The sequence below is a fragment of the Anabrus simplex genome, chromosome 1 (assembly GCF_040414725.1).
Source record: "Anabrus simplex isolate iqAnaSimp1 chromosome 1, ASM4041472v1, whole genome shotgun sequence".
NCBI classification, from domain to species: Eukaryota; Metazoa; Arthropoda; class Insecta; order Orthoptera; family Tettigoniidae; genus Anabrus; species Anabrus simplex.
The window spans coordinates 786,704,653-786,718,615 of record NC_090265.1 but is presented as its reverse complement, the minus strand read 5'-3'; the positions used below and the strand labels follow the sequence as shown (position 1 = coordinate 786,718,615).

General features: G+C 37.5%; 1 protein-coding gene across 2 annotated transcripts in view; it reads right to left on the bottom strand.

The window, feature by feature from the left end:
- Nucleotides 1-13,963, bottom strand: part of LOC136857522 (aminopeptidase N) — a 518,903-nt gene that overhangs the window by 18,565 nt on the left and 486,375 nt on the right. For both annotated transcript variants that reach the window (XM_067136248.2, XM_068225222.1), the window contains exons 13-14: nucleotides 10,491-10,690; nucleotides 820-987 (exon numbers count right to left, since the gene is read on the bottom strand). In XM_067136248.2, coding sequence (XP_066992349.2) covers nucleotides 820-987; nucleotides 10,491-10,690 — 368 coding nt within the window. The remainder of the gene's footprint in view (nucleotides 1-819; nucleotides 988-10,490; nucleotides 10,691-13,963) is intronic.

Sequence of the window (13,963 nt, the reverse complement as noted above, 5' to 3'; positions counted from 1 at the left end):
TTTATGTGGCCCTTAAATTTTCCTTAGAATTTTTCTTTCTTTCTTTTTGAGCTTTTGCAGCTCCCCTTTCTCATTCAGTATAAGACACTCTGTACCATACAGTCCCTCTGGTTTTACTATGGTGCTAATAATAAATTTGTTATTATACCATATATTAAAAAGAACATTATTTGAACTATTCACTTCATAATCTAATCATACAACTGCTGATTTTAAAGATGAATAATCAATTAGAGTACACTTAACCCTTCTGAGCAGGAGCATTTAAAAATCTAGCCTTTATTGGGTGCAGGAGGAACTTTCACTGGATATTTACAAGCTAGCATACCTATACACTGAACTGTTTTATAATACCATATAACTGTTAATTTCCGACCAATTTCAATTATATATGTATTGGGAATAGCTTCCCCCTCGCCCGATATATAGTGTGTTTATTCTCGTCATTGAAGTGAGAAAATTTGCATACGGTTTCAGATTTGTCTTAGAGATATAACAGATCCAAAAAAGGGGCATGACAGTGGTACAATTTTTTGACAAGTAAGACCTAAAAGTTTGTTTCTGCACTGTTCCCATTAACATGAGGAGGGCTAAGGTAACATACATCTCATTTTCAGTGATTGAAATAAATTCCCTTATCCTAAATTGAATTGGAAATTACATTCCTCAAGACTTTACGTGCCGCTAAGTGTAGCAATTTGTTTCCGTTACAATACGAGTATCAAATCCAGGCCTGGTGCCATTTGATCTCTTAATTCCTGTGGTTCACTTTTTTAATACCTTCCTACATATACACTATATTCAGATGTTAGTATTTACCTGCTAAGAATCCAAGTTTCACGACTGCAGCCAAGAGCCCCAAGCAGCAAATCTCGTTCAGATCCAACATTTGTACTGCGGTAACGTTTCCAAGCAAAGTCCCACTCGTCTTGACCTCCAACACGTAGAGCAGTGCAATAAACTACATTCTTCAAGTTTGGAGAAATCCTGAAAATTACACTTGCTTTCATTAACATGTTAAGATATAAAAAGTAAATTCTCACTTTTTCATACCTCAGGGCTTACACAAAATTACTGTATATTCTTGAAATCCAGAAGGGGTGTGGATGAGATGACTGGGACAAGATGTGAGGAGACTGAATCCAAGAGTGAAATCACAATGGAAAGAGTGGAAATTGCTATCAAATGAATTAAAGTGGGAAAAGAGAGTCATAAAGTTCAATACAATACAAGTTTCTTCAATTTATTTACATTGATTAATACATGTTTCGTCATAGAATGCATCCTTGCCAGCCTATGTGCACACAGTCAGTTTCAGCAGACTCTTAACAGCAGGACATGGGTGAGGACATATATTCTTTCTACACCTTAACTTTTACTAGTCCGGCTTTATTACGAATTCACAAAAATGTCCCACAGAACATATGCCAAGACTTAATATTTAAGTCTTCAAATACCAAAGGCTGCATTTTAATGTCAGCAACAAATCTGGTTCACTTCAAGAACAACTTAAGTCAATGCTGCATCATATGGCCTTCAAAAGATATTTTCAACTGACAAGAACTTTTCACTTTGGCCTCAACATAGTTTTAGCTTTACGTCCAACTCATTGGCTGAATGGTCAGTGTTGAAGCCTTCGGTTCAGAGGGACCTGGGTTTGATTTCCGGCCAGATCGGGGATTTTAATCATATGTGATTAATTCTTCTGACTCGGGGACTGGGTATTTGTGTTTGTTCCAACACTTTCCTCTTCATATTCAGACAACACACTACACTACCAACCACCACAGAAACACGCAATAGTGATTACTCGTACATCTTTCCATATAAGATTGGTGTCAGGAAGGCATCCGGCCGTAAAACAGAGCCAATCCATATGTTCGATACAGTTCACACCTGTGGGGCCACAGGTGTGGGAAATGCGGTAGTAGAAGAAGAAGAGGAAGAAGATAGTTTTAGTTTCATGTTTTGCTCTATGATACCTCTTGTTTATAGTTTTAAATGTTATTCAAGTTTTAGCTGATGATGTCCAATATTCTAGGGCAAAACATGTACTAATCAACGTAAATAAATTGAAGGAACTTGAATTGTATAGGTGGGAACTTCGTGTCTCTCTTACAAGCCTTACGGTGATAACATGAAGTTTATATTATGTAATAATGAAAGTAGGAAATATAGCAGGACTATTGGTCTACAATGGCTATTCGGAAAGAAAAACCAGTACTAAAGTCAGTGACAAAGGCATTTGTACACAGCGACATATGCAAAATGGTCAAGGAAGCAAAGGTTGTTAAACCTTTCAAAGTAATTTCCATGAATAGTTCAAATATTTTTAACATTTTAGCTGTAGCAGATAAGTAATCTCTACAAAATTTCTGAATATTGCAAAAGTACTATCACATACAATTCATCAGATGTAGAAAGTGTAACAGTAAACAAATGTTACACCAACATAGAAAGGGTCTGTAAGGTGAAAGTCTTCAAAAAAAGGGAAACGTGGAAGAAACATTCAATCTTTGAATCCAGTTCCTCGATGAACTCTATTACAGATGAACAAAGGAGGATTTAAAGGCCCTTACCTGAGAAGGAATGAGCATAAGGAATGTTACGAAGGTTGATCAACAAAGTCTGAGGCTGATTTTTTTTTTTCACAGATGTTTATTGGTCTATTTCAATGTTTACATGATCTTTTTCAAAGTAGTCCTCTCCTACTTCAATGCACTTTTTATATCATCTCTGCCAGTCCTTGAACACATGCTGCAGACCATTCTTTGTCAGGTCCTTGAGAATTGCCTCACTTTTCTTGAGCACTGCTTCAGAGTTCTCAAATCAAATGCCCCTAAGCTTTGCCTTTAGTTATGGGAATTAAAAATTTTTTTTTTTAAATCACAGGGTGCAAGATCAGGGCTATAAGGTAGATGCGGTACACAGGTAACGTTGAATCGAGCGAGAAACTGCATGACTTGATTTGTGATATGAGGCCGCGCCAACCATCTCTCGTCGTTTCTCTCGAATGTGCTTCCTCAGTGTAGCCAATACTGACGTGTAGTATGCTGCTCTAACAGTAGTGTGAGGGGGAACTTCATGCTGGTAAATCATTGTCTGGTATGCGAAATGCACATAGCGTCTAAAAAATAGACCATTACTACCAACCTACCGATACGAGAGTGCTGCCACCTATGGACATTATACACAAAAACCCGTTCTTTCCAAATTTTTATGTTACAGATAGGAAACTATCACAGAAGCTACAGGAAAAAATCAGTCTCAGTCTTTGTTGATGTCCTCATATATGCAAATCTCTGGAGATTTGATGCTTGTTTAAAGGGGCCTAACATCTAGGTCACCGGCCCCTAATGGTCCAAAATGAGACAAAATGTAATGACAATTTAAAAGTCTAAAATCATTCGCTGAGCAGAATTCAAAATGTGATGACAAAGAATGAATGGATGGATATGATTTTAAAACATTCAGTGGATCCGACCCACAATGCCGCACATTCCCAGAAACTAGCATTGAACAATGGTATTACTGACCAAGGGACTGCTTCTAAAGCAAAATACTGAAACAATGATGCTTGGAGCCTAAAGGGGTCCAAAATCCAGGTCATCGGCCCCTCATAATGGTACTTTTTGCTAGGAAAGTAGAACTATGGTATTTGTCATAATGCACTACTAATCAAAAGTAATCTGTGGAGAGTGACTAAGAACACAACACCTAGAATAATTGAATAATTTGATGGGACTTAGCACATTTCATAAATGTCTAAGTTTGAATTTGCTTCAGCACCAAAATATTCCAACTTTGTCATGAAACTGCCAATAATGTATGCTGAGAAGCTCTCATTTGTAACTTTGAAACATTTGAGGAATAAATAAAATATTGCACTACAGACAGTTTTTTTATAATAACTTCTGTTCATACATTTGGCACTTTGCACCTTTCTAGAGGTACCCAATTGTAATGAAGAAAACTTTTTCACTTCTAGTAGAGAAGAACCAGTAGCATCACCAGTTCTGGATGAGGTACTGTTTCACCTCTGCAGTACTTCCATAGACATTCCAACAATGTTTTAAAATTAACCCTTACCACTCGTCTGTCGGGTGAGGCCCGACATTATGATACTCCCGTTCCGGTCGCATGTCGGGCGAGACCGGACATGACATTGTATCGCTCGCAGCTCGTCTGCCGCCTCTTAGCCGAAAAGATACATGATGATATACTGTACTGCCATCTTTTGGTTCAGCGTGGAACTTTGCAGAATCCAGATACTATTTGACAGTCAGTCAAAAATCTATTATTTAGATGGCAGTGTAGCCATCAGCTGTCCACTCACGCACACGAAAGCTCGAGCAATAGTAAACAAGCATGGTTGCCATGTGCTCTTCTAGTCATATATATATTGTATATGTCAGGTAACACACAAAACCACAGTATTTTCGCACCTCTGCTCCTTCCTTGTACCCTAATGAATATATCACGATGCCTGAAAGTGAACTGGCGATGGTCGGCTTGTGTACCGTAACCCAACAGGTGCCCGATGCTGATAGCTGGCACAATTATAAATCAACAGATCCAGATTTCAAGAAATCACTATTTACAGTGGTTTCAGCCTACAAACTACCGCGAGGTATGAAACCAGAGACTGAATAGAGTTTTTCAATTGCTTTTTACCAATAATTTGTTCAGTGAAATTATTACCATTCGGTATGTGATAACGAAATTAATAATAATAAAAATTAAAAATAATTTGTCTTAAATTGCACATACAGTGGAGTCTCGATTATCTGACCTAAACGGGACCTGGAGTATGTCGGATCACCGAAAATGTCGGATAATACAGAAGAACTCTGAAAATGAATTGAAACAAACAGGAAAGCTATACTGTATTAATAAGTTTTACGGTACTCTATTTGTTGATTATCAATTCAATTGTACAGTAGATGCATTGTTGAACGAACATATTCCAAATGTCTTATGAAAAGAAACTTGTCAACAATGTCTGCTTCCCTGCTAATTCACGTTTTCTTGGTGCGAGATCCAACCATCGACGAGAATCCTTCACTGTGAGTCATCGTTTTCTCCTTTTTTTCTCCAATGCCTTGTTCTTCTTCTTCTTCTTCCTCATTTTCTTTAGCATTCACAAAGCCAATAATATCATGGTAAGTTAGTTCAAACAGCTGATCTTGTGCACACCACTTACATGTTGAGTAGTAGCATGCTCACAGCCAGGAATGCAATTCAGTAAGTAAACAATGTTTTCTATGTCTTCTTGTACCACGTCCTTTCGATGTTCAACATCACTCAACAATATGTTCCAAGACTTTCCAATGTCATCGTTTCAACTTCTTCCCAAGACTGTGCTATCCAGTATGCCACGTTTTTCATATTGTTTCGTTTTAACTTTTCTATCATGTTGCAATTGTCAGTTTTCTCTATCAGGGATGAAAGGAGTTTCCGCCGATATTTCCTCTTTAAAGTCCATTGGCGGCATTATGAAGTTACGTGAGGAGGGAGGAACATGAACAGAAATGTTTTTAAATGTCGTAGGCTTCTTTGCTTTATTGATCATAAGGAATTTTGCTTTTAAGTTCCCAGTAATATTACTACAGGCAAGAACAGTAACTCTTTACTACGCTTGTAGCCAGCTGCAGACATCTCGGCTTGGGCTGCGGAGTTTTTATAGCAGCATCTGTAAATTCAGCCCAGTCTCATCACAATTAAAAATCTGATCACTGGTTAATCCTTCATTAAGAATTACTTCTTGAAATTCCCTTTTAAATTTCACAACCTCATCGGATTTAACTGACAGTTTTTCTTCACAGGTATTAAGCTACCCAATGCCGTACCATGTTTTCCACCGATCATGCCACCCAGCACTGGCAGTAAAATTAGGGTCCCCTTCATTAAACTCCTTTTGGAAATAGACCGCCATTTCCTGCAGAATGGGGTCATATATTGACAGGCCTTTTTCCCGGTTTTGAGTGAACCAAAGAAATAGAGCTTCTCTTACTTTTTCGTACTCACGTTTTTCATTGTTTTTCTCATTTTCAGTGCATCACTTGTTGCTCTGGTAGAGCACCAGTTTTCAATTTCTTCCCACTTAGGTTTCCAATCTCCCACTGTAACACGTCCAACACCATAACCTGAAGCCACTTTTCAAGGAGTTTCCCCTTTGTCCAGTCTCTTTACCCCACTCAACTTGTCTTGCACAGAAACAATCACTTTCTTCCCTTTATTTGCCATACTCGCAGAGGATATGAAAACTATCCGCACCAAACCAATACTACAGTGAACAATGACTGAAAACTCGCTGTACCTGTCCTTGAGAAAAACCTGCTCCTACCACATGACTGCTAGTGCTTGTCCCACGGTCGCACCCTCCATACCAGATGTCCCAGAATTGCCTCCACCTTAAGTTCAAATTAAGCCTACCAGTGTCGGATAACACGGAATGTCGGATAAGCGAAGGTCAGTTGAGCAGGACTCTACTGTATTGCTTTTATTTGCTCCAGTATACCTTGCTGTAAACGTGTATAGCCTAAATACATCATTTAAAAGCAAGTGCTATGTCCAAAATAGTGAAAGATGAATACAGGTCATATAAGATAAAAATTCACATTTAAAATACGAGTAGTAGAGACAACACATAGAACTTTAATTCGAGGGGTAAGGGTTAAACACAGATATTTATTCAATTGCCCCTGAACGTCTTTTCAATAAATGCAAAGATATACTTTCACTTTTAAGATGTTGAGGATTCGTATGCTATTATTTTCATGTCTGTGTTGATAGTTTAACGGTCACAATTATAGGGTTGGGAGTTTCCACCCAATAAATACTTGTTATAATTACAAGTGTACATTAAAATTACATTATATCACAGTACTAGTTTTGATCTCATAAGAGATCGTCTTCAGCTGAAGATATCCTGAATATCAAGTCCAAAAAAAAGCAAATACAATGATTTAAAAACATTAAAAAATTATATAAATATCTTATTGACTAAAATTATTAGTATTATATTTCAAGGTGTTATTAGCTAATAACATTAGTAATTAGTTTATGATTCAAATTTAATAGATACAGTATTCTTAACAATATTATTTAATTCTTTCATAGACAACATGAGTAATAAAAGTTACTCATATTGTTGGGATTATTTCTAAGAGTGTATTTTGACTCATAACCCATGTTATTAATGAAACCAAAGTGAGTGGTATTTTAATATTTTGGCATAAAATTGTGGTGAAGTATTTGCCATGTTCATTGAACTTGCCAGTATTCCTTTAGTTTTTGGAGTATTTGATAGACCATTCAAAACTGATGCACCAAGTGCATATGTATCGATATGGGAAATATTCCTTGAATGTACCGTCAAACTTCGGCCATACAGGGTAACTTCGGCCACTGATGAATAGCAACACTTATTTTCTCCTGCCTCCTATATGGAAAAAGATGAACCACTTGCAACAACTAAAATGCATGTACAATAGAATGCTCTATCAACACTCGGTAGTCCAAAGAACATTGGCAGGCTCATTTTTGAGTCAATCAATTTTTTTCGCAGCCCCGACTATTGTCTTGTTTGGTAACAGCAGAAAACAAACTGTTCTCCAGCCCCAGCATTCTATTCTCCATTTCAAAGGTTTATGGGGTCAAAATGTAAGTACGTCTGGTAACTGATCAACCTAATTTGATGCATTTTATTCAAATAGGTTTTTCAGGAAATAGTTTTGTGATAAAAGTTGTCCTCTTCCGGGGTAACTTTGGCCAAGCCCAGAACGTACGGGAAAACATTACGCGGCTGCGGGTATTGTAATTACAATCCTGTTTACTTCAAGAATGCTTTAGAAGAGATTAATAAAGCTACAATAACAATAAACGGGGAAGTTTATCCCGACAGGGAGAGGAAAGACTGTTCCTATTTTCAATGATAAATAGACGGATATCAGATGACACAGACGATGCGCAATTAAGAACTTGATTGACGGCCCAGATATTTTCTAATTTAGAAGACGGTGTATTATGAGAACAGTCTACAAGATTGCTTCTTTTCCGATCTCCTTTTCTCTCCATACTATTGGGCTTTATGATTTTCATACTTTTTATTTATTATCTTTTTTACCATTACAAATAACTACGCAATGCAACACGTAATTTGTAATATCATAAAATGCTTGTACGCTTAGGCTAAATAAAATAGTCCATTCTTTGTGAAAAATGGGAATTTGATCACTATACTTCTGTTTCACTGCAAATCGTTTTAATTTGTTTGTGATTGTTGATACTGGGCGTTCTGCAGGTTTTAAAAAACATTCACAGAGGCCGAAGTAACACTATATCGAAGAAAACTTCGTTTCCTGAGTTATTTTTATGGCGGCCGAAGTTACCCCAAAACATGGGGTAACTCCGGCCACTCTTTCGATAATCATAATTCATTACTGAATAACAATTATAATTATGTTCATATTTAGAAATGAAGAACAAACATGGCAGAACTTATATTAAATTTTTCAGAAAATTAGAGGAAATATTTCACATTTTAATTTAAAAAATATACGAAAAGGTGGCCGAAGTTACCCCGTTTTACGATACTGCTGGCATGTGGACCAAATTCAGAATTCTGCAGTCTTTGTGTGAATTCACCTGGTGGTGTCAGCGATGCTAGGGTTCTAAGGTGAAGTAACTTGAACAAGAAGATGACTAATGTTTGGAGCCCTTTTCCTGGTGCTGTTCTGCTTGGAGACTCCATCTGTTCTTTAAAATTTTGGGCTGATATCACCAGTAAACCAAGATTTTGCTATTCCCTCTCCACAGAGATTTTTAAGAGTACATTAAAAAAATTTAAAAGTGATAGTTACAGAGTGTGCAATAGGCTGAAAATAATTGACACTTTAACTCAAGCACTTTCTACAAAGACAATTTCTTCTTTGACATTATGTTCATTTTTTTTTTTTTTTTTTTTTTCTTTTTACCCATTCTCCTATGTATAAAAGAACAATGAAAATATCAAGTGAGCCTATTGAACATATATGGATTAATAGCTTGTTGTAATCAAGCATTAGCCTAATGTGAGGAATGAGCACAAACCAAGAACATGTGCAACAAACAGATTCTAACCTCCATTTGTATCAGCTTATTTTTGAACTAATATTATGAGTGAAGTCATGTATAAATCTTTATGAAACCGAATTTGATTAACTGATAATTATTTGTATGACTTCTAATATTATTAGTTTAATGAAACAGGGCCCAGGTCTCCACTGCATGTCAGTACTGGGCAGTATTACATCATATACAGGGTCTCTCATATAAACTAAGACCGAATGCACGGTGTTTGTACTCTGCGCTACAGCAACTGTCCCAGTCAAAATTATGTTGCACGCAGCTGCACTGCTTTAAGAGTGCAAACAATCTTATATGAAATCTTGCCTTATAAAAGATGCTGGAAGTGTCGTCCTTCCTAGGTTATACAGGCACTGTATCTGGTAACAACATTCTTCCACTGTAAAGTTTCTGATTTCATTTGTAATGTTTTCTTTCAGTTGTTCCAGTGTGTGAGGATTTGTTCGATAAACTTTTTCTTTCAGTTTACCCCACAAGTGAAAATCACACACTCTGTTAGATTTAGAGAATGAGGGGGAAATAGACCAGCACTGATCACTCTGTCTGCAAACACTTGCGAGATTGTAAGAAGGGAATCTTCTGCTGTGTGAGTTGGGGCTGAATCTTGTTGAAACCCCCAAATGATTTTTCTTCTTCTGTTAACTTATGGAAGAACGGCATCAAAATGTCATCTTGGTACCTCTCTGCATTTACTGTTGTCTTGAAAAAAATAGCCCCAGTTATTCTTCTTGTACTAACAGCACACCAAACACAAATCTTCCTACCATAATGAGGGACTTCATAAACACCATTAGGATTTTCTGCATACCAGTACCGAGAGTTATGACTGTTCACATTCCCATTAAGATGAAACCAGAAATTTTAGATACGAAAATACAGTGTTGCAATGATAACTGTCTCGCCATGGTAACAGCTAAGATTCAGAATGGTGACTGATGCTTGCCAGGTCGCACATGTGCAGGCTGTTTGCGAGGTCAAGAACTAGGTGCGTGCCTCCCATACTTCAGCTTACGGATCAGAGAGTAAAAACGTTGTTTCAACAGTTATATTTATATTTACATTTATATGAGAGACCCTGTACATCATCTCTTTACACTTCATTGGTACTTCCTGAGATGATACAAATCTGAAATACTTGAAGTGATCTACCTGTTCCAATTTTGTGTTCCCTACCTGGCATTCAATTCTCTTAGGTTTCAGTTCAACTGGCATTAATTTAGTCTTGGAAATAATTTTCATGTCATACTGACTGAACCTTCTTTCATGCTCCAAGATATTAGATTACAGACACTAAAACCAAGTCATTTACATTCTTAAATTAGCTAAAAATAATGTTTATATAAAATTCTGTTGAAACTTACGGATTATTCCTGTCAGGGTCTGGTGTGCTTCTCCAGTTCTGGAACAGGGTCACACTGTTGCGTACACAATCATCGTGGCCTAGGCTGCATGCCCAACTCAGTACATTGACACGCTTGTACACGGTCAGCTGAGGATCAGTGGGATTGTCTGTGAAGCCTGTGTGTTCATACAGTTTTTCTATCAAGTTTAGCATGTACATCTGTAAGAGAGCAAGAGGTTTCTCAGAACTTGTTCATGGTATTCCTGGATATTGAAAAGGCATACAACATTGTCACAAGGGAGAACGTCTGGCACTGCCTAAGGGTCATATTCGACAACAACACAGAATGGAGACTTTACAAAGTCTACCTTGATAGGAAATACTAACTTTGCTCTAAAAAGGGAAGACTACATACGGGGAATCGCAGATCTTATGTAAATTTTGCAAACATGTTAAATGAGCCTAGAGTAATACTACTGTCAAAACATTTCTTTTGAAAATTAACTTACGCGACCTACAGAAAGCGTTAAATTTTGCATGCTTGAATTGGCACACTTGGCTACACAGGACTTCGGCGCATGCTGGGTTCACTTGTTGATGGACCGCGCCATTGATCTTTTCTATTCCATTAGTAATTGGGAAGCATTTTGCAAAAATGCTGTATTGTTATTAATAGAAACAATTTATTTCCTGTATTGATTGTGGGTCAATAATGGCAAAAGAATAAGATTGTTATAGTGAAAGTAAAGGTCAATCGGTATAACAAGGGACATTAAACATGAATTCTTGTGATAGAAATGTTAAAAGCACAAAGCACCTAACGAAGTGAAGATAAGGGTTTAAGATCACAAGTTCCATATTTTCCTTCCAATGCAAAAATAACTTTGCCTATGTCAACTACCATTATACAATCAACCACTAGTCCCATACAATGACAATAAACTAATGATTTAAAAAGGCAACAGACTGAATATATAATGGGGGACATTTATGACCTAGTGAACTCAACTAAGGAAAAGTTCCCAATGTATACTAAGGAGATTAGCTGTATCATGGAAGATGATTGGCCGATTGAGTTAAGAGCTTCAGTGGGTAGCCGCAAGTTCTGGATCATTTTTTGTAGACGGCAACAGTTGTATCGGTGACAGGGACTTCAGTAGGGATGGACTTCATCTGAACCAGTGAGGAGTGGTGAGAAGACTAGGTGAACTCTTTTCGAGGGTTACCGACTCCTTTTCCACCCAAACAGATGACGGAGCAGAACAGGCAGTTGAATGACGATCCATGACGGGAGCAGATTCGATGCAGCTACAATGACAACGGTGCCACTAATAGGATATTGTGAAAGGCAGTGATACTGGATCGGGTAAGTTTCTTAGACTGTTGCAAGTAAACTGCGGAAGTATTGGTAATAAAATCACAAAATTTGAAAACTTTGTTGATGTGAGTGACCCTGATATAATTGTGGGAATGGAAAGTTGGTTACTGAATAATATAGTATATAATTCAGAAATATTCAGGTCAAAATTTCTAATGTTTAGATAGGATAGAGGATCAAAGGGAGGGGGAAATTTCATTTGTGTTAGGTCAGAGCTAAGCAGTACATTGAAACGTGTTCTCAATGACTGCAATATAATTGGGTGGATGTAAATAATGCAAAGATAAGATACGGGAAAAGAACTATAATTGCAGGGGATCTAAACCTGTCAGTAAATTGGGCTGGGTCAACTACGGGGGACTTATTGCAGGAAGCAGTTAACTTATTAGTGTGGAATAATGGCTTTTCCCACGTACTGTAGTTACAAAGAACACACATAAATGAGCACTTTTCAATGTTTTTCTAGTCATACCGGATGACATAGTTATATCTTGTGACGTAATTCAGGGAATTAGTGACCGTAGTGCAGTGGTGCTTTATCTCTCTTGGGAAACTTGTGATACGAGGCATGTGGAAATTTCTAAGACTATTTGGTGCTATGCGAGGGGAGACTCTGTAGGTTTTCAAATTATTTGAAGTTGTGCTATATTCATTGGTTAAGAGAGGGCAAGAAGGCATTAGACCTTTCACATTACATGGCACAGCAGCCGTGCCGTTGACGTGCCGTGTAGCAGCCGTGTCTTGCCACTGGAATGGATGGCTGCCGTTGACTCAGTGGCCCACGCAGCTAAATGAATGCTTTCACACTACACGGTTTTTTAACCGTACGGCAGCTCTCGAGCAGCTGTAGAGGAGATAACGCGAGGGTATCTAGACACAACTTATACACATTAGTATTGTAGTGTTTTATTGTTTTACTTTGTTGTTAAAATGTTCAGTGCATTGCTTTGTAGGATTTATTGTTGGTTTTGTGAAATGGCTGACGTAGATTCTGAAATTCTTATTACTCTGGTCCATACTAGGACACAACTCTAGACATTTGTACAGTAGTGGCGATTGGGTATTGGACGCGTGTGTTGGGGGAGGGGGTGAAATGTATACAAATAACAAAACGTACCCGGGTTTGTGGTGTATAGCGTGGGAGGGGGGAGGTATATACACCAAAACTTTTAAAAAAAGCTCAAAGTGGTAGGCTAATTTCGACAGAGAGGTTAAGGTTGTCAGACTACCAACTTAAGTGCGGTAATAATTTTTTTTTTATTAATTCCATACCATACAATAAAACTTTCATCAAAGGAACACATGCACTAAAATTAAACAGAAGTACGGTGTGATAATACAATTAAAATTCGTTTGGTATTTGACTACACACTACGAAACTAACACACTAAAGAGATTGCCAGATAGACGAATGCGCATGGCAAGCGAGTGAATCATACCTCAGTGTCCATGACCTTGGCAATAAAATATACCCCTGCCACCCTTCCTCACAGGACATGCAAAGTCTCCACTACTTGGTATGGCGCTATACAAATCGGTTAGCCGCGATAAACTACATTTTGTGCGTATTCCCGCTAATAATTTTATTGATAATTAAAGAAAATAAAAGAAAGATTTATCTGATAAGACAACAGGGCTTGTACAAATTGCTTTTTTAAATAATTAAAATAAGTCCTAGTTTCACCCACCTAAAACGGAATAACATCATCTGCGAAAAGCCTTATCTCTGATTCCACTTCTTTACACATATCATTTATATATATAAGAAAACATAAAGGTCCAATAATACTGTCTTGAGGAATTCCTCTCTTAATTTTTACAGGGACAGATAAAGCTTCACCTACTCTAATTCTCTGAGTTCTATTTCCTAGAAACAGAGCCACCCATTCAGTCACTCTTTTGTCAAGTCCAATTGCACTCATTTTTGCCAGTAGTCTCCCATGATCTACCCTATCAAATGCCTTAGATAAGTCAATCACAATACAGTCCAATTGACCTCCTGAATCCAGGATATCTGCGATATCTTGCTGGAATCCTACAAGTTGGGCTTCAGTGGAATAACCTTTCCTAAACCCAAACTGCCTTCTGTCAAACCATTTATTAATTTTGCAAAC